Source organism: Hibiscus syriacus, unplaced genomic scaffold (assembly GCF_006381635.1).
Source record: "Hibiscus syriacus cultivar Baekdansim isolate YM2019G1 unplaced genomic scaffold, ASM638163v2 tig00117016_pilon, whole genome shotgun sequence".
NCBI classification, from domain to species: domain Eukaryota; kingdom Viridiplantae; phylum Streptophyta; class Magnoliopsida; order Malvales; family Malvaceae; genus Hibiscus; species Hibiscus syriacus.
Window position 1 is genome coordinate 7528171 of NW_024063525.1, and position 21362 is coordinate 7549532.

The 21362-nt window shown below is 36.4% G+C and overlaps 2 protein-coding genes across 2 annotated transcripts in view; one reads left to right on the plus strand and one right to left on the minus strand.

The window, feature by feature from the left end:
• The window catches only part of LOC120195465, a 32925-nt gene extending 13775 nt beyond the window's left edge, over nucleotides 1-19150 (plus strand). Inside the window, exons 7-10 of the mRNA XM_039197484.1 lie at nucleotides 13007-13066; nucleotides 13263-13295; nucleotides 18776-18841; nucleotides 18939-19150. Coding sequence (XP_039053415.1) covers nucleotides 13007-13066; nucleotides 13263-13295; nucleotides 18776-18841; nucleotides 18939-18983 — 204 coding nt within the window. The 3' untranslated portion in view covers nucleotides 18984-19150. The remainder of the gene's footprint in view (nucleotides 1-13006; nucleotides 13067-13262; nucleotides 13296-18775; nucleotides 18842-18938) is intronic.
• Nucleotides 19151-19153: 3 nt separating this feature from the next.
• On the minus strand, nucleotides 19154-20775 carry LOC120195529 (beta-galactosidase 6-like). Its single transcript, XM_039197529.1, has 5 exons — nucleotides 20169-20775; nucleotides 19978-20085; nucleotides 19772-19879; nucleotides 19545-19690; nucleotides 19154-19301 (listed from the first exon to the last, which is right to left on the minus strand). Exons 1-5 carry the CDS (start codon nucleotides 20298-20300, stop codon nucleotides 19154-19156), a joined length of 642 nt encoding a protein of 213 aa, XP_039053460.1. The 5' UTR covers nucleotides 20301-20775.
• Nucleotides 20776-21362: the final 587 nt, after the last annotated feature.

Here is a 21362-nt window from a genome sequence, read left to right on the forward strand (position 1 = left end):
CACTAAAAAATGTACTTCATGAATCAAAATTGTTTACTGATCTTCTATCTATCTAGAAAACTACCAAGGACACTAACTGCTGTGTTCTTTTAAATTCCTCTCAATGCATTTTTCACGAACAAGGAACGAAGAAGATGATTGGACATGCTAAACAAGTCAGTGCCCTGAATTCACCACCTTTTTTGCTTTTATCAGAATCCAAAAACAATAAGGACCATATATGACTTCATCATCTCCGCCTTGGTCACCCATCCTTTAAAGTTCTAAAACTTATGTTTCCCTCTTTGTTCAAATCCTTATATATTGAATTATTCCATTGTGACATATGTGAACTTGCAAAACATAAGAGAACTTTTTCAGCAAGTAATAAAAAAGCCTCCAATCCTTTTACTCTTATTCACAGTGATGTTTGGGACCTTCCACTATTCCAAATATAACTCCCCAAACATCATTGGGGCTCGATGGCTTGTCTCATTCTTAGATAATTGTACCCTAGTGTCATGGATATTCCTTCTAAAACAGAAATTAGATATACCCTCTACCTTTAAACCTTTTATACCATGGTTAAGACTCAGTTTGGGGCAGACATAAAAATGTTTCGATCAGACAATGCTAAAGACTATTTCAACCAAGTCCTATCTCCTTATTTCCAAGAAAAAGGCATCATACACGAGTCCTCTTGCGTGAATACTCCTCAACAGAATGGTGTGATAGAAAAAAAGAATGGCCATATCCTTGCCATAAAAAGAGCTCTTTTATTTAAAAAAAAAATTGTCCCTAAACAATATTGGGGGAAAGCTTTGTTCGCATATATGATCAATAGACTACCTATTAAAGTCCTTGAATCTCAAAGTCTTATTCAAATCTTAACCGATTTCTTCCCAAATTTCAGCCCCACTTAACCTTAAACCTAAAATATTTGGCTGTGTAGCCTTTGTCCATATACATTCCCAAAATAGGGGCAAGCTTGATCCAAGAGCATTAAAATGCATCTTTGTTGGTTACTCTTCCACTCAAAAGGGGTATAAGTGTTATCATCCACCTACAAGGAAACACTTTGTTTCGGCTGATGTTTTTTTTTATAGAAGATTAGGCCTTATTAAAAACTCCCTTCATACCCGCCATATTATATCAGTAACATGGACAATGGAAGGAGGAAAAGAGTGCCTAAAATTTTATTAAGATGAACAATAGTACATAGGCAGATCCTAACAAACTGCTAAAACACCAATAATTCTTGATCCACTTCAAAGCATTACTTGAGTCTGATTTTAAAATAAACCTCTGATTAAGAACAGAACCTAAGTCTTCCAGAAGACATAGTCCCTTCTTAATCGCCAATAATTCTGCCATGATAGGAGGACCACCCCAACTCTTTCTAAGAACCATTGAAGTAACACACCACTACTGTCCCGAATCAGACCACCAATACCTCCTTTATCCCAGCCCTTTACCATCGCTCCATCCCATCCGGAGGAGGAACCCAACAAGTTGGTTGAGAGCGACCCTTTCCTTGTCTTCCCACTGAATCAACAAGTTTTAAATCACCCATTGGGGAGTCTAAAGGGATATGCACATCGTTTAACCTTGCAACAAACCAGGAAGCTATTCTAAATCGAACAATAAAGAACAGTCTCACCACATCCAGCTTTCCTTTCATAAAAATAACCTCATTCCTACATTTCCACACTGACCACATCACCGTCCTTGGAATGAATTTCCAGATCAAAGAGTTCGGCAGTAAATCATCCCACAAAATGAAAAATTCAACGATATTCTTTGGAATCGCCAAGGACAAATTACAGATATTCAAAAATCTAGACCACAGGCCCCATACTGCCTCACAATGCACAAAAAGATGTGAAACTGATTCCACCTCCCTACCACACAATGAACATACAAGATCATCAATCTCTGCCACTCTTCGCTTCAATAATTCCTCCTTAATCGTCACTCTCTGATGAGCAACTTGCCAAACAAATGTTTCCACCCGTGGAGGTGCAGTCCCTACCCAAATATGCCTCTCCCAAGTCTCATGATTTTGCTCAATACCATCTTGGTTAAAGAAAATGTTGATACAAGATTTCGCTGAAAAACTGCCCTCTCCATTACCTGACCAAATCCAACAGTCTTCCTCACATGTAGATAGAGAGATATTGTTCAACATAGAAATCAACTGAAGCCACTGATCAACCTTCCAATCCGCCAAATTTCTTCTCATTTGAATGTCCCACACCCAACCAGAGGCATTATTCACCGTAAACTCCATCACTTTACCAGAATTATTGCTCGAAAGAACATAGAGTCTAGGAAATTGAACTTTCAAGGGAACCTCTCCCAGCCATACATCATTCCAGAACTCCACAGATTTCCCATTCACTGCCTTCAAACGCATATTCTTTCTAAGACAATCCCCAAAACCATCATTGGTAAAGAAGTTTTTAACCACCTCTCCAAATCCACGAGGCACAGGCTGACCACGAATTCCCCATCATTATGGAATTCAGATCCTTGTTGTATACGCCACACACCACCCTCTTCCACCAAGACTCATTTTCTGATGCAAATTTCCATACCCATTTCCCCAGTAAAGCTCTGTTCAAGAGATAAATTCGGGATCCCTAGACCCCCCCAATCTTTTTGGTTTACTAACCGAATTCCAATTCATCCAGTGGATATTTTTTTATCTGCCGCACCCCCCAAAGAAATGAAGCCATGATAGAATTTAGTTTCTATAGCACAGAAGCTGGTATTCGGAAGATAGAAAGAAAATAAACGGGGAGAGAGCACAACATCGATTTGACCAACACCACCCTTCCTGCTAACGACAAGGAATTAGCCATCCAACCACTCAACTTAGCATGAAATCTCTTCACTATTGGCTCCCACATAGCAGTCGAATTCCTCTTATACCCCAAAGGTAAGCCTAAATATTCTGATTGGAGATAGCCTATCGAGCAGCCAATATCATTAGCCCATATAGCTAACACCCCATCCTCAACATTAATACCATAAATTCTGCTCTTAACTAGATTTAGCTTCAACCCCACCAATAGCTCATAGATTAATAACTCTTCTAACGTTCCTCAAATCACAAATAGAACCTTTACTGAAAATTATAAGATCATCCGCAAATTGCAAATGCGATAACTTAAATGCCCGATCATGAACACCTAAATCGAAACCCGAAAATAGTCCCATATCCACTGCTTTAGTTAGCAACAAATGCAGCAGCTCACCAGCCAAATTAAACAACAAAGGCGATAATGAACATCCCTGTCTTAGTCCCCTCATTGTGTGAAATTTCTCTGTAGGTGACCCGTTTATTAGAACCGAAATGGAAGATGATGACAACATTGATACATCCATGATCGTCACTTATCACCAAACCCCATTTTGCTCATTATTTTCATCAAAATTGCCCAATCAATCGAATCGTAGGCTCTCTTAAATTCCACCTTGAAGACTACTCCCTTAAACCATTTCTTCCTCCAAAAGTCAATACTTTCATTTGCAATAGACGAGCAGTCCAATATGTTCAGGGGAGATTTCATTTAGGGAATACAAGGATAGGTATTTCCTACTTCAGCCTCTCATTGACTTTCCTATACCAGCCCAATAGCCTAATTTTGTCTATCAACCCATCCAACCTGTCCAATAACCTATTTTTGATCAACAACCTGTTTTTGACTATCCTACCACCTTACAATCTGATCCTAATAGCCCTCATCAAAAACCTCAGGACACTACTCGTCCTATGCTGGTACTCGAGGAAGAAGGCACCGGTGCAGGTGTAATCATCTTCTTCCTCTCCTATACAAAATGGGGTAACTATCGAATCTATCTCTAATCTAAATGGCACTAAAAAATCTGATTTTGTTTCTGGCACAGGGATTTTGATTTTCCTATTGCAATTAGAAAAAGAAAAAGAACTTGCACCACAAAAAATCCTCATTACCTATTTATGTCCTACAAGAAACTATCTAGCAATCACAAGGCCTTCCTTACTAGTCTAAATACCATTTCCATTCCTAAAAATGTGGTCTGAGGTAATAGAAAATGAGAATTTGAAGAATGTCATGTGAGCTGAGATGGAAGCACTTGAGAAGAACAAAACATGGGACTTAGTGAATCTGCCAGAAGGGAAGAAAACAATTGGGTGTAGATGGATGTTTACAGTAAAATACAAATTAGGCGGTTCTTTAGAGAGGTACAAAGCAAGGTTAGTGGCTAAAGGGTACTTTTAAACTTATGGGATGACTACCTTGAGACATTTGCTCCTACTGCAAAGATGAACATTGTGAGAATTTATTGTCATTAGATGCCAATCAAGGATGAAAATTACAGCAGTATGACATTAAGAAAGCATTTTTGCATGGGGACCTTGAGGAGGAAGTCTACATGGACATCTCACCTGGATTTGGTCCAAGTAGTGGGCAGGTAGTGTGCAAATTAAAGAAGGCTTTGTACGGGCTGAAATAGTCCCCAAGGGCCTGGTTTGGGAGATTTACCAATGTGATGCTGAGAATGGGCTACAAACAAAGTCAATGTGATCAAACTTTATTTTTGAAACATTCCTTTTCAGGGGGAGTTACTGCTTTACTGGTTTATGTGGATGATATCATAGTTATAGGAGATGATTTGAAAGGGATTGATGACTTAAAGAAGTCTTTGGTGAAGGAATTCGAAGTCAAAGATCTTGGAAGACTAAAATATTTCCTTGGAATCTAAGTGGCACATTCATAGCAAGGAATCTTCATATCCCAATAGAAATACACCCTAGATTGGTTGACAGAAACCGACAAACTAGGATGCAGGCCAACAAAAACGCCAATAGAAGTTAATCACAAACTTGGAGATTCGATAGAGGATGCAACAATTGATAGAAGCTCATATCATAGACTTGTGGGAAGACTGATTTACTTATCACACACCTGACCTGGCATTGGTTACACGGTTGGAGTTGTGAGCCAATTTATGCACAATCCTAAAGAATCACACCTAAGGGCATTAACTCAAATCCTACAGTATTTGAAGAGTACATCAGGAAAAGGAATTACGTTTAAAATGGGAGAAAATTCGACTTTTGAAGCCTATACTGATGTTGACTATGTAGGGTCAATGGTTGATAGAAGATCAACTTCAGGATATTGCACCTTTCTTGGAGGAAATTTAGTGACATGAAGAAGCATAAAACAGAATGTGGTGGCTAGATCCAGTGCATAAGTTGAGTTTAGAGCAATGACACTTGGGATTTTTGAATTGTTGTGGCTTAAGATTATTTTGGAGGATTTAAAGATTAAATGGGAATGATCAATGAAGTTGTACTGTGATAATAAATCAACAATCAATATTGCTCATAATCTAGTTCAACATGACAGGACAAATTATGTAGAAGTGGATAGACATTTCATAAAGGAAAACTTGACAGTGGACTAATTTGTACTCCTTATGTGTCCACTGGAGATCAAGTTGCAGATATACTTACCAAGGGACTACCTGAGAAGTATTTTCAGAAGTTAGCAAGCAAGCTGAAGATGGGGACATCCATTTTCAGCTTGAGGGGGACTGTAAAAAAAGATTCCTAAATTAGAAATATTATGTAGGATTATGTGAATATTCTTTTAGTAGTTACAATCTCTAACTTTAAGGGATTATATTTTTTTCCTAGAATTAGTTACTTTCCTAGTTTAAGAGTTTCTTAAGTTAAGATTTTACTGTGTATAAATATGTAACAAATCCTACATAATAAAGATAAGTTTTACAGTGAATTACTCGACTTTTAACAATATTCTTTTGTTTTATTTTTCCAAAAAGGGAGTTTTTTGGTGCTTAGGTGACATATGAAATTTTAGCTAACTGTGTTCAGAATTGTTGATAGAATGCTGTCATTTACATTGAGTCACTAAATTTAGCATCAGATATTCATATATCATGCAAGTCACAACCCTTTAATTTTATTAAATACTAATATTCATATACATGATTCAGCATGAAATCCCAAACCTGTCTTTGTTTAGAAAACGTGTTCCATTAATATGCATGCCGAGTTAGCTTTTATGTTAAAGTTTGCTACATGTCAAATAAGTCGAATAATTATTATTTGAGTAATTAGCTATAGAATTATTTGGAGTTTAGTTTGAATGCATATCTGTTTGCGTGTTAGAAGGCCGAAATTAAGGAAATCTAAAGTTAAACAGATCAGTATTTTGTTTCATATTTTTAGGGATTCTGGTAGCTTGTTACCATATCCGTATATATTTATTTCCTGTTTATTTCTTTCTCTTTTAGATAGATTTGACCCTATTCTAGGTAAGTTGCATATATCCCTAGAAAGTAGGTGTTTCAGCATCTATATATATAGGGAATGTGTAACCTGTTTTAATAGATTGAAAATAATAAAGAATTCCTCTACTTTCAACATGGTGTCAGAGCATTCTCTGAACCCTAAATCCCTCATATGACCAAATACGGGAGAAGTGACTCAACTGCTTTCGTGTCCCAAATCACCTCCAACCAGGTAGCCATGGCCTCCAGTAACAGTAGTGGAGATAGCAATCTCATGCCCATTACAGGACAAACTGAATGGGAACAACTATCTCCAATGGTCCCACTATGTTATGATGTTCATATGCGGAAGAGGAAAGGATGATTATCTCAAAGGTGTGGATGCCAAGCCAAGCCAGGATGATGAGAAGTTCAAAATCTGGAATTCCGAGAATAATATGGTCATGTCATGGCTCATCAATTCCATGACAAATGAAATCGGAGAGAACTTCCTACTCTACAGAACAACAAGGGAAATCTGGGAGGCTGCAAAGGAGACGTATTCTAACAATGAGAATACATCTGAGCTGTTTGAAGTGGAGAGTGTTCTCCATGACTTCCGTCAAGGAGATTTAACAGTAGCCCAGTACTTCAATACACTCAACCGCTATTGGCAACAACTGGACTTGTTCGAGGAGCACAATTGGAGCTGTCTAGATGATGGAATCAAGTATAGACAGATCATTGAACGAAAGAGAATATATAAGTTTATGATTGGATTAAATAAAAATCTAGATGAAGTAAGAGGAAGAATCTTGGGATCTAAACCTCTACTTAATATCCGGGAGGCTTTTTCTGAAGTCCGGAGAGAGGAGAGTCGAAAGAAAATCATGATGGGCTCTCAAGAACCAATGACAAGTCTTGAGAGCTCAGCCCTTGATGTTAGAGGGAACTCCTACAACACCAATGACACCAAACCAAAGAAAGGAAGCCCTTGGTGTGATCACTGCCGCCGACCTGGTCACACCAGGGACACTTGCTGGAAAATTCATGGTAAGCCTGCAGATTGGAAGTCTTCCCGGCCTGTCAATGACAAAGAGGGGCGAGGCAATTTTGTCTCAATGGATGACAAACCTTCACCTGAACCTACTTCATTCAGCAAGGAACAATTAGAGGTTCTACAGAAGCTGTTCAACCAGTCTTTGCATGCCCAAACCTCCACTGTGGTTGGTATTGGATCCTTAGCCCAAAAAGGTAAATTTTTAAGTGCTCTCAATGTTAAAAAAGAGACGTCAAATCCATGGATTATAGATTCTGGAGCTTCAGACCATATGACTGGAAATGAGGACTTATTTTCTACTTACAGTCCATGTGATAAACACTTAACGGTCAGAATAGCCGATGGTTCACTCTCAAAAGTGGTTGGTACAGGTTCTATTAAAGTATCAGAGAATATTACACTTGAATCAGTTCTTCTTGTGCCAAATTTGAATTGCAATTTACTGTCCATTAGTAAATTTACTCGAGACCTGAATTGTGTGACTAAATTTGGTTCAACCGTGTGTGAATTTCAGGTCTTGGACTCGGGGAAGATGATTGGTAGTGCTAAAATGTGTTCGGGACTCTATCTTCTCGAGGTTACAAATCCTCCTCAAGGCACAACTTATCAGTCCGATTGTCTAGTGTCTGGTAATCCTACTTCTTTTTCTGTCAGTTGTTCTAATAATGATAGTGCAATCATGTTATGGCACTATAGATTAGGCCATCCGAATTTCTTGTATCTTGAGAAATTGTTTCCTTCTCTATTTCATAATAAAAATCCAAATGAGTTCAAGTGTGAAATTTGTCAATTCTCCAAACATGTCCGTAATTCTTATCCCAACCAATCTTACAAAGAATCCTATCCTTTTTCAATGATTCAGTGATGTTTGGGGGCCATCTAAAATAAAAAATGTGACTGGTTCCCGTTGGTTCATTACATTTATTGACGATCACACTCGGCTTACATGGGTCTTTCTCGTGAAAGAAAAATCAGAGGCAGGTCAGATTTTCAAAAACTTCAACACCATGATACAAACTCAATTCCAAGCCAAAATCCAAATTCTGAAAACTGACAATGCCAAAGAATACTTCAAATTCATACTCAATGATTATCTCTTGAGTCATGGCATTATTCATCAAAGCTCATGTGTCAATACCCCTCAGCAAAATGAAATTGCTGAAAGGAAAAATCGGCACCTTCTAGATGTTGCAAGATCTCTTATGTTTTCTACTCATGTACCGAAACATTTCTGGGGTGAAGCTATTCTCACTGCGGCATACCTCATAAACCGGATGCCATCTAGGATTCTCAACTTTCAAAGTCCTTGTCAAACCTTACTTCAGTTTTTCCCAAATACACGTCTCATCTCCACTATTCCCTTCAAGGTTTTCGGGTGTTCAGTCTTTGTTCATGTCCATCAACATAAAAGGGATAAACTTAATCCTAGAGAACTTAAGTGTATCTTCCTTGGGTACTCTCCAACTCAAAAGGGGTATAAGTGCTACTCACCGGTCACTAAACAGTACTACCACTCCATGGATGTTACCTTTTTTCAGCACCAGCCCTACTACCCCAAATCTGATATTTAGGGGGAGACCAATTTTACCCAGGAATATCAAATTTGGGATATTGATGAATCAATTCAGTTCTCTCCAAATCCTGACCAATCTCACCCATCACCAAATTCTAAACATCTCTCCCTAGAATCTTCCTACCAAAATCTGGACACTAGTAAATCAACAACTAATAATGAGTTGATTACCTATTCACGGAGGAGGAAGAACCAAAAGGAGATGGAACTACCAACACCTCTGCAGCAAAACCAAGAATCTGATCCTAGTCCAAGATCTTGTGAAGATCCAACACCTCTGCAGCAAAACCAAGAATCTGATCCTAGTCCAAGATCTTGTGAAGATCCTTCAGGTAATCCTAATCCTGATCCCTCACAGAGTGAACTAACTGGTGATGACAGTGACTATCCTATTGCCGTGAGGAAAGGGGTTATAACTTGCACAAAACATCCTATATACACCTTTATATCATATGAAGGTCTATCACCAAAATTCAAGTCGTTTGTTGCCAACCTCGACAACACTCAGGTCCCAAATAACATACAAGAAGCTCTTGGATCTCCCGAGTGGAAAGCTGCTGTGCATGAAGAAATAAATGCACTGGAAAAGAATGGCACCTGGGAAATATCAGAATTACCATTGGGAAAAAGGCCAACAGGATGCAAATGAATATTCTCAATCAAGTACAATGAAGATGGAAGTGTTAATCGTTTCAAGGCACGGCTAGTGGCAAAGGGATTCACTCAATCGTATGGAATCGACTATGAGGAAACATTTGCCCCAGTAGCCAAGTTAAACACAGTTCGGGTTCTCCTATCTCTAGCTGCAAATCTTGATTGGCCCCTTCACCAACTAGATGTCAAGAATGCCTTTCTAAATGGGGACTTAGTTGAGGAAGTTTACATGGAAATCCCTCCAGGATTTGAGACACCGAAAACTGACAACAAAGTTTGCAAACTTAAAAGATCATTATACGGGCTCAAGCAATCACCAAGAGCTTGGTTTGAGAGATTTACCAAGTTAATAAAGAATCATGGCTATTCTCAATGTCAATCAGATCACACCTTGTTTGTCAAACACTCATTTGCTGGAAAACTGGCTATCCCCATTGTATATGTGGATGACATTATCCTAATAAGAGATTATGAGGAAGAAATCAATACTACCAAAGGTCTTCTAGATAAGGAATTTGAAATCAAGGACCTTGGAAAGCTCAAATACTTCCTAGGTATGGAAAATGCAAGGTCAAGAAAGGGAATCTGTGTTTCCCAAAGAAAATATGTACTGGATCTATTAAAAGAAACTTGGATGCTTGGATGTAAGCCAGCGGACACACCTATGGATTCAACAACAAAATTATGCACTAAAGAAAATTGTGCACCGGTGGATAAAGGCAGATACCAAAGGCTAGTGGGTAAAGTAATCTACCTTTCTCACACACGACCAGACATTGGTTTTTCTGTCGGCATGGTAAGTCAGTTTATGAACAATCCAAATGAAGAACATATGGAGGCGGTGTATAGAATCCTAAGGTATCTGAAGCTAACACCAGGGAAAGGATTATTTTTTGAGAAGAATCAAAGAAGAGACATAGAGGTGTTCAGTGATGCAGATTGGGCAGGATCAGTACAAGACCGAAGATCAACTTCAGGGTATTGTACTTATGTGTGGGGAAATCTAGTCACATGGAGAAGTAAGAAGCAATCAATGGTGTCAAGGAGCAGTGCAGAAGCTGAATTCCGGGCAATATCCCATGGTATTTGTGAGGGAATATGGCTAAGAAAGGTACTAGAGGAATTAAGAATTTCTAGTGAAGAACCTATGAAGATGTTCTGTGATAACCAATCAGCAATCAGCATTGCCAAGAATCCAGTCCATCATGACAGAACTAAGCATGTGGAGATTGATCGGCACTTCATAAAGGAGAAGATAGAGGAAGGGATGATCAAAATGCTATATGTACCCACATGTCTTCAAACAGCCGATATTCTTACTAAGGCTCTACCAAGAAAGACTTTTGATGATCTAAGTTCCAAGCTGGGGTTAATTAACATTTACCATCCAGCTTGAGGGGGAGTGTAGAATTATTTGGAGTTTAGTTTGAATGCATATATGTTTGCGTGTTAGAGGGCCGAAATTAAGGAAATCTAGAGTTAAACAAATCATTATTTTGTTTCATATTTTTAGGGATTCTGGTAGCTTGTTACCATATCCTTATATATTTTATTTCCTGTTTATTTCTTTCTGTTTTAGATAGATTTGACCTTATTCTAGATAAGTTGCATATATCCCTAGAAATTAGGTGTTTCAGCATCTATATATATAGGGAACGTGTAACCTGTTTTAATATATTGAAAATAATAAAGAATTCCTCTACTTTCAACATTAGCTTATGATTATTGGTTTATCAATTTATTAGTATTTAGGAGTCAGTTTGTTATTGGAAGTTTATTAGTATTAAGATCCTATTTATTAGTATTTTAGAAGGCTTACCTAAGTAGAGTTGCTTGCTTAATAGGTCTTTTATTTTCACAAAGTATGTAGCTTCTAGTTAAAGAGGCTTATGATCATTAATAAAATACTAGTCAAAATTTTAAGGAAAAAAAACCCTAAGAAGTCTAAGGTGGTGTTTGTTTTTGCAGAGGTAAAAGGTCTGCAGTCTGCGGACCATATCTGCAGGCATCTGCAGTAGAAGAGGTGGACCAAAAGTCTGCAGTCTGCAAGAAGAAGACTGTTTGTTTTTTAACGTCTGCAGACTGCTAAAATAAACTGAAATATAAATAAATTGATTTTTAAACTTAAAAGCAATACTGAAATTTTAAATAATTTTAGTTTTACAATACTGAAATTTAAATAATTCATACTACAATAATAATTTTTTTAGAAAAACAAACACCACCTTATTAATTCTATTATAAGTCTCACATAATCACATGTATTATTAGTTTTATAAGTTTTATAGAATAAAATTTATAAATGATCATTAAATTATATGATTTTTTTAAATATGCAATTATGTAATACTTTTAATTTTTTTAAATATATATTCATAATTTATTTTTATAATTATATGATATTTTTAGAAAATATTTTTTAATTTATAAAATTATTTTATTATTATTTTTTATTTAATTGTGATTATATTTTAAAATTTTAAAAAATAATTTATAATTTTTTATATTTTAAAATCTTAATTATCAAACAATGAAATCATTTTTTATTAAGCAATGTGGTTTAAATACTTACATTTTTTATAAAAAGTTTAAATATAATTTAAAAATAACAAATCCAAAAAAATATTATATTTAAACTTAAGTCAAAATAATTAAAATAAATATAAAATTTTAATAATATATAAAATAATTTATATGATATAAAATTAAATATCTATAATATAATATTAAAAAATTAATATTTAATTTATTTAAAAAATTAATTTTAAAATTATTTAAAAAAATTAATATTAAAATTAAAATCAAATATAATATAAAATTAAATATAAAACCTCTTTGAAGAGGTTATAAGACGTCTGCAGACATAAGGTCACGTCTACGCCGCGCAGACGTTAGAAGAGCTTCTGTCTTCTAAAAAATAAACGGTCTGCGAAGCCCAATGTCTGTGCGTGGTCTGCGCGGCGTAGACATAAGAGCTTTGCAGACCTTACACAGTAAAAACAAACACCACCTAAAATTCCCTCTAAAACGAGTCTGAGGTTTGGAATTCCCTTCAACGAGTTCTGCTTGATAATCATATATGCCATAATCCTGGAACAAATGATAATCAAGGACAGAGCCCTGTGAAGCATCACCCAGTGACTCGATTGTAAACAAGGGACCATAACAAAGTATTCAACGAAATTAGCATAAATGATCTGATTTGTTAATGATATAAGTTTGGTGATGTAATGTGGTGAATTTACAGATATGAGACATATATGAAAGTTGATACCAATTACCAAGTTCAGTGACCTAGAATGCAAATTACATTGTAGAATGCTTTAAATTACTTAAAGATATGGCAGGGAAAAGAGCTATTTAACCTTATTATTATTTAATTACCATGTTCAGTTGTCATCACCATCATTATTTAATTTGATATTTCTTAACAATCCTGATTTTCTATACAGGATGGTTCTCATTACATGATTTATACACCATCTGATCCACTTCTATTCGTTGCTGTCAAGGTAACTACAAGTATACTTGAGAGAATTACTATTTCAGACTTGAATGTGGCCGGAGTTTCAATTTTTATTGAATTGTATGCTCATGTGTTTAAAGCCTGTATTTAAATTGATGCATACAATAAATAGATTGAGAAAGAATCAACCTGGAGGTTATTATGAACTGGGATGCTGATGAAGTTGGCTTTGGTTTCTGCAGGATCATAATGGACTTCTGCAAATTGCTGATGATGTAAGTAACTTATTACATTTTGCAAGAAAAATTATCAATGTTTTGACTTTGAATACTTTGTCCTCTATTCCTTTAGTTTTTAACAGGGTAATAAGTAGTCTATTCTGTTCATTTTCTGTCATCAACACTATCATTTTGCAATGTAACGCTCTTGCTCTTGATGTTCACTTGCATGTTAGTTTGCATGTTCGAACCAAATCTCATCTAGAGGCCATAACTCGCTAACTTAAATATCTTCCGGTGTGATTAAATACACATAAATTCCATCTATCCACTTATTAATTCCAGTATGGGAAGATGTCGCATGAAAGAAAAATTTGTGGTTTTGAGGGCTTAGTTAGGAAAATTGAAAGCCAAGGGCAGGGAACTCTTTGCTTTGAAGGAATCATCCAAAGGCGTAAAAAATGAAAATTTTATTGTTGATAAAGGGTGACCAGCAGAGTTGAAAAGAGAAACATCTCAATCGTATTTGATTAGGGAAAAGTACATCTTATTTTATACACACAGGAGTAAGTTTTCTATTAGACTACTAATAAACAAGATGGTTTTATCACATAACTTACGCTCCTCCTCAAGTTGGGGAGTAGATGTTTAAAAGACCTAACTTGGATGTAATCTCATCAAAGGTAAGTCTTGGAAGTGCCTTGATGATAATATCCGCTAACTGATTCTTCGTTGAAACATAGTTGAGCTTTGCTGATCCCCCATTCATCTTTTCTGTGTTGAAATGTCTGTCGATCTCCACATATTTTGTTCTGCCATGATGAACTGGATTCTTTACAATACTTATTCCTTATTTACTGTGACCCTGAAGTTCAAAACACTTGTTTTCACACAACCCTAGCTCATTTAACAGTCTTTGTAACCAAATTCATTCGCAAATTATGAGTGCCATTGCTCTAAACTTTGCTTCTGCACTACTTCGAGACACCACAACCTATTTTTTATTTCTCCAAGTATTTAGATTTCCCCACATAAATGAACAATAACCAATTGTAGACCTTCTATCCGTTAATTCGCCTGCCCAGCTTGAACCCGAAAAAATTCTTATTGTTTTATCATCACTCTTTCTGAAAATTAATTATTGTCATGGTGTCATTTTCAAGTATCTTAGAATTCTATTCACATCCTCTAAATGTTTTTCCCTCGGGTCATTCGTATATTGGCTCACTATGCTGACAGGAAACACAATATCAGGTCCAGTAAATGATAATTAAATTAGTTTACTTACTAACCTTTGATACTGATCTTTGTTCACGGGCTTCCCAATTCTTTTCTCCTTAGTTTAAGATTTGCTTCCATGGGAGTTTTTTCCGGTTTGCACCCCTTCATTCCAGTTTCTGATAGTAGATCAAGGATATATTTCCTTTGATTGAACACTATTTCTTCTTTCGACCTTGCGATCTCCATGCCTAAGAAATACCGTAAGGTACTCAAGTCTTTGGTTTCAAATTCTTTTGCTAGTAGTTTTTCAGCATTTCTATCTCCATAGAATCATCACCTATTAGAATAATATCATCCACATAGACAATCAAAATTGCCTTTTTGTTGTTCGAATATGTTTTGACAAATAACGTGATCCGATTGACATTGCTTGTAACCATCCTGAATAATCACTTTTGTAAATCTATCGAACCATTCTCTTAGAGATTGCTTAAGTTCATACAAGGACTTAAATAATTTACATGTTTTTCCTGTATTACTCTTTGCACCCGGTAGAATTCACATATATACTTCCTCCTCCAAGTTTCCATTTAGAAAAGCATTTTTGATGTCCAACTGATAAAGTACCCAATTTTTATTGACCGCCAATGATAGTAACACTCTCACAGTGTTTAGTTTTGCCACCAGAGCAAACGTTTCTTGATAATCAACTCTAAAAAATTGAGTAAATCCTTTCGCCACTAATCTCACCTTGTATCCTTCAATGCTACCATCAACTTTATATTTCACCGTGAATGCCCATTTGCAGCCGACTGGTTTCTTGTCTTTTGGAAGATCAGCTACAATCCAAGTATTGTTGTTTTCCAGTGCCTTCAATTCCTCTTTCACTGTTTTTTTCCACTTTGGTTCTTTCAATGTTTCTTCCACTTTATCTGGAACATTAATGCTGTCTACAGTGGTTGTAAAGTTCTTAAAACAATGTATTAGCTTTCCATATGCAACAAACCTATCAATAGGATAACTTGTGCATTTTCTTACTCCTTTCCTTTGAGCAATTGACAAGTCATTATCATCAATTAAAACATATAATTCAGTGGAAGAACTTTGATTACCTTCGTTATTCTCCAAAGGATTTCTTGTTCCGATTCATGAAAGTGTCCATGCTATGTGGGAGGCTCGAGATTAGGTTCAGGAAATGATTTGGAAATTGGTCTTTGTCGTCTCTTGTAAATTAGTAACTCAAATTGAGGTATTTGAGGTGAAGTGATGTGTTGATCTTGTAGAGGTAAGTGTGTTTTGGTGGGTTGGTTTTCAAGGATGCATTTTATGAATTCGAAAATGTTGTTTGGTTCGACTGGAGTGGGCTGATCGGATGGTTTGATTGTTTCGGTAGAGCTGGTTGGTCAAATGGAGTTGGCTGCAAATCAAGTGACAATTGTCGTGAGTTAACATACTGATATTCATTATATGATTTCCCCTGAATAACAGTCTTAAGAACAAAAGGTGTTTTTTCAAAGAAAATAACGTCCATGGCAACAAAGAACTTTTTAGTACGAGGACAATAACACCTAAAACCCTTTTGACTCAACGAATAACCCATAAATATACACAAAAATGCTTGAGGATCTAATTTGGGCCTGGAAGGAACATTGTTATGAACAAACACAGTACATCCAAAAACCCTAAGGGGTAATAATGAGGTCGTCGATTTAAAAGTGGGAAAGAATTGAAGAAACACATCTCGTGGACACTTCAATTGTAACGATTTACTAGGGATACAATTAATCAAATAAGTGGTAGTTAAAAGGGATTCCTTCAAAAATAGCGAGGAACATTTATGGAAATAAGAAGAGACTGAGTGACCTCAAGAAGATGCTTGTTTTTTGGCTCAACAATCCCATTTTGTTGAGGAGAGTTGACACACGAAGTAAGATGAATAATCTCGTTTTCCTAAAAGAAAGGACCTAAAACATTGGCAAAATACCCACTACCATTGTTAGAATGAAACATTTGGATAAAACATTGAAATTGGATTTAACCATCTCATGGAACCGTTTAAATATTTCACAAGCTTCAGATTTATTTTTCATGATAATGGTCCAAGTAGTACGAGTGTGGTCATCAATAAATGAAGTAAACCACTGAAACCCATGTAAAGATGCGACCCGAGATGGTCACCAAATATCACCATGTATGTAAACGATTTGGATGATTTATATGGAGATGATAGATTAACACTTTTAGTTTGTTTAGCAAGTGGACATATAACATAAGAAAAAGATTTAGGGCTTTTATTGATAAACAAATATGGGAACAACTTTGCAAGATAAAAGAAACTGTGATGTCCTAAACAAAAGTGTAATAACATAACATCGGTTGAAGGTTCAAGTAAAGGAAATTGCTGTATAACATTGAAGGAAGTAGATAGTTGGGAAAAGAAGGTTGTCGGAATCAAATACCCCCCACAACGTCTAGCACTACCAATCATCTTCTCCGAGCTCGAATCCTCAAATTCACAAAAATCAGAGTTAAATTGCATGGTACAACATAAATCGATAGGTAACTTGCGAATGAAGATGAGATTGCATTAGAGATTAGGAACATAAAGAACTCATGACAAATGGATGTTCGGATGTATTTGAATAGACCCATGATTGGCAACACCAGAAAGAGAGCCATCCGCGGTTCAAATATGGGAGATAGACGAGTTAGCATGAAAAGTGTGAAAGAGCCGAAGATCACCTGTCATATGGTTACTGATACTAGAATCCACAATCCAATTAGGAGTGGCAGATTTGTTAGCCAAAGTAGCAAAAGAAATTTTACCTTAAGGAGAGGAAGTGGCAAGTGTGAATTGGGAAGGAGTATTCAATTAACTAAAAAGCTACTGCAATTCTTCCATTTGTTTTTTAGCCCTGCAAGTATTCACAACGCAATGTCCTTAGTATCACGTTGTTGATGTTGTATTGAAGACTTTCCATCAGTAGGCTTGCCATGTAACTTCCAACAAGAATCCCTCACATGGCCAACCTTCTTACAATATTCACACTAAGGCCTCCCCGTTTTTGGTCGAGCAGTAGGTTGAGAGTGAGTGAGCAATGCACATCCTTCAGCGTGTTGCGAGTTGGGAAGCATAATCGTGTGTCAACTTTCTTCGCGTCGTACTTCAGAGAGAACTTCCCAGATTGAAGGAAGTGGTTTGAGTCCCAACACACGTCCACAAACTTCATCAAGATCTCGATGCAAGCCAGACAGAAACTGGAATATCCGACGCTGTTCAACAATCTTCTTGAATAAATGGCCATCTTCGACACACCGCCGTTCATGGGATTCGAACAAATCAAGTCGTTTCCATAAGCGCGACATGAAGGTAAAATATTGAGTAATGGTCAGGTTGTCTTGTTTGAGGTTGGCAAGTTGACATTCAATTCCAAAGAGAGTAGTTGAATTTTCCAGATTCAAGTATGTTGCCTTGGCAGCACTCTAAATTTCACAGTTGTTTCATACAACAGGAAGTTTTCCCCCACTTCAGGAAGCATGGAATTGATGAGCCATGACATAATCATGGTATTTTCACTAAGCCAAGTCGAATATTTAGGATCTGTAGTAGTAGGAACCGGTGTGGTTTCCAAAATATATTTTTGCTTACGCCGACTGGTTATATAGAATCAGACAAATTGGGACCAATGTATATAATTGTCACCATTCAATCGGTAACATATGATAGAGGCGGAAGAAACATCGGAGAGATTTGAATTGGACGAATGAAGAGGGATTTCTGAGGTGACATCTGACGTAGAAGTGGCGGAAGTCATGATTGGCAGCTAGGGTTATGTTAAAAAAATTTGATCAGCTAGGGTAAAGATGAACCGCTCACCTAACTAATATCATTTTGGTAAAGGGTAATTGACAGAGTTGAAAAGAGAAACATCTCAACTGTATTTGATTAGAGAAAAGTGCATCTTTATACACAAAGTTAGGATTAAGTCTTCTATTATAAGTAAACTACCTAGTAGTTATCCTTGTATAACTTTCAAAGAGTTGGTGTTATATTAGACTACTAACTAGTATACAAGATGGTTTATCGCATAACCTACATTGATTAATATATATATGTAGAAGATAGATAGATATAGATACAGATATAGATTGTATACGCTTAAAGTGCTTCCTCACTTGAGAGGAGTGATGTTGCATCGGTATTGTTATCCCTCATTTTGGCGTTTTATATTAGCTTTCGTAAAGAGAAGGTTATATATGACCACACTTACATGTCTGGTATGAACCTAAGTAGTGTGTTTATCATGTGGGAACAGGATCTCCTGGAGGACCCTGCTATTATGAGTGCCATTGATGAGGAAACCGAGTTCAATGCCTTAGTGGTATGACACCTTAATAATTACCTTGTTCTCACTCTTGTTGCTGAAATGACTTAAAATAATTGGTTCGTCTGCCATTTTATTTTTATATTTTGGGCAGGAAGAGGAAGCTGCTCTTCTTGAATCATTGTTGGGTGAAAGATGACCAGCTTACTCTCATCAACTTACTGCCCCAATCCTTAATACTTCCTCTCCACTTCTTTCCAATAAAAATATAAGTAAAGAAGGCTGTAGGTAATTAATTTTGCTCTAAATTCAGATATTGTAAATGGTTTATTGAAGACGATATATGGAAGAGTACAGTTTGATGAAGGGTTATATTAACTGAGGGAGGTGATCGTAAGAATTAAAGTTAGCAACTGAAATGGTGTTAAAAGAAATTTGAAGAGGATCCCCGTTCAACTCTTCAAGCACTATTAGTACATTCCCAGACGGTTTGAGGAATGAGCGGGGCACATGGTACCTACAATTTTAACCAAACAAACCATTTATCACTAGAAAATTTTAAACTAAACAAATCATTAAGCGGTAAAAAGAAATGTTGGATTCAATCAACTACGCTTGTAGAGCATGCGCGCTTTGTAAATTAAGAAAATTTTGAGCAGAGATTATTTTGTAATCATCTTAAATTATTGAAGAGACTATTTTATAATCATCTTAAACTATTGAAAAAGATTCTAACATTGAGGGTATGTCGATTACTTACAAAATCTGCAAGGGATTTCCTTGAGGGGTATGGAATGAAACCCAATAGCGACCAATACTCTGTTCATTCACCCAAACTTGTCCTTTTTGCATTGAACTCATGTTCAAGGCAACTGGATCATCACCGACGGTTGCATCAAACGTGGTCTGATAAAGATACATAATGAGCATTATCTAATATATTTATGTACTAACCAGAAAACCATGTAAATTAGGCTTGAAGCTCACCTTGTACCAAGTGAGTAACGTATCTGTAGAATCATCAATCTCACTCCATTCCACTTTTTCCAAATTTTCTTCTTTATATATTTCTAACTTTTCCCCTTTCAAACCAATCTACAAAATAAATAAATAAAAAGTAATGCTATGGTTAAGATTAATAGAATAAACAATGAAAAATGTTAAAACACCCTTGAAATAAATAATGTAAATACCTGATATCCCCATGTATAATTGGTAAAGTTGTATGGGTTTGATCCTGAACATTGAATATTCACTTTATTCAACCCAGTATATTTGCTCTCCAGATAAGCCCCCGAGTCCTTCAAATAGAATAAACAGCTGCCATTATTAGTTCATGTAATTATTTGCTTATGTATATATTTTATTATATGGCCAAGATTACCTGCAATCCAACCAGAACACTCAGTATTGATACATTGTTCATACCCTCATTTAAGCTAATTGGAACGTCCATGCTAAATCCTTTGGTATCATGGCTGCCATGTCCAGAATCTGAGCCAAAAGTAGAGATCATCACCAGTTAATGAATTTTAATTTTTTATTTAAAAAAAGAAAAAGAAAAAAGAGTTTATTGGAATTAGAAATTTGCACCTACAAATTTGCTGTTGATGTAGGAATGTGCAGCATGTCCAAGGGACTCAATGTGAAGCACTGGTTGGGAGCAAGATGAATTGGGTTGAAAGCTGAATGTGTACCAAAGGTAATCAGATACGTCCTTTGTTGTAGTCATTTGTTCCAACAATGAATTGGATTGAAGTGATGTATCTAAAAAGTTGGGGATGTCTTCTTTCCACTCTTCCCAGCTACTCACTTCATCAAACACTTTGATTACTGTTGCAATTCTCTTATTCGGCATCGTCCTCACCTCTGCAGTGTTGAACACCATGTTTTGGCAGTCTGGTAGAATGCCGATCGACTTTGGCAACAACTCAAACGACCTGTCCCAGAATTGAACCGTAACGTTTTTGTGGAGTCTTCGTTTACAAGAAAAGCAGCACATTCTCCCCTCCCTTCCTCAAAAACATAAGCCTAATCCAAAGCAAAACATCACTAATCAATTAATGAATTCTATAGTTTTGAATTGTAGTTGTGATAACAGATGGTCATTTAAATCCCTGAGTACAGAGAGTTAAAAGGCATTCCTCACCTGCTGAAGTGGACCAATGGAGAAATTGGTCAGCACTCCTTGCAACAAAGGTGTGGAACAATTCTTTACCACACCATGCAGCTCCTTAAGATGCCCATTTTGGCTGTCTCAGCAAACCTGCAACTTAAACGTCAATTCCACTTCTTAATGACAACCAATGACAGATAGAAAAGGTTATCCATTTCACCGTATTCATCGAGAGGAGCTTGATCATAGTAACTTGTAATCACATACGCTGATGACGTCCTTCCGAAATTCGTTCCAACATGGTACTATATTATACATAAATCATTGATTAGGGTTGATTCAAATGCATGCATCATTAAAATATACCAGGCTTACCATGTAGTAGTTGATGTAACTTCCATTCTTGGCTATGAAAAGTGCTACATGAAACGCAATATCTTCTGCAGATCTTACGTATGGCTC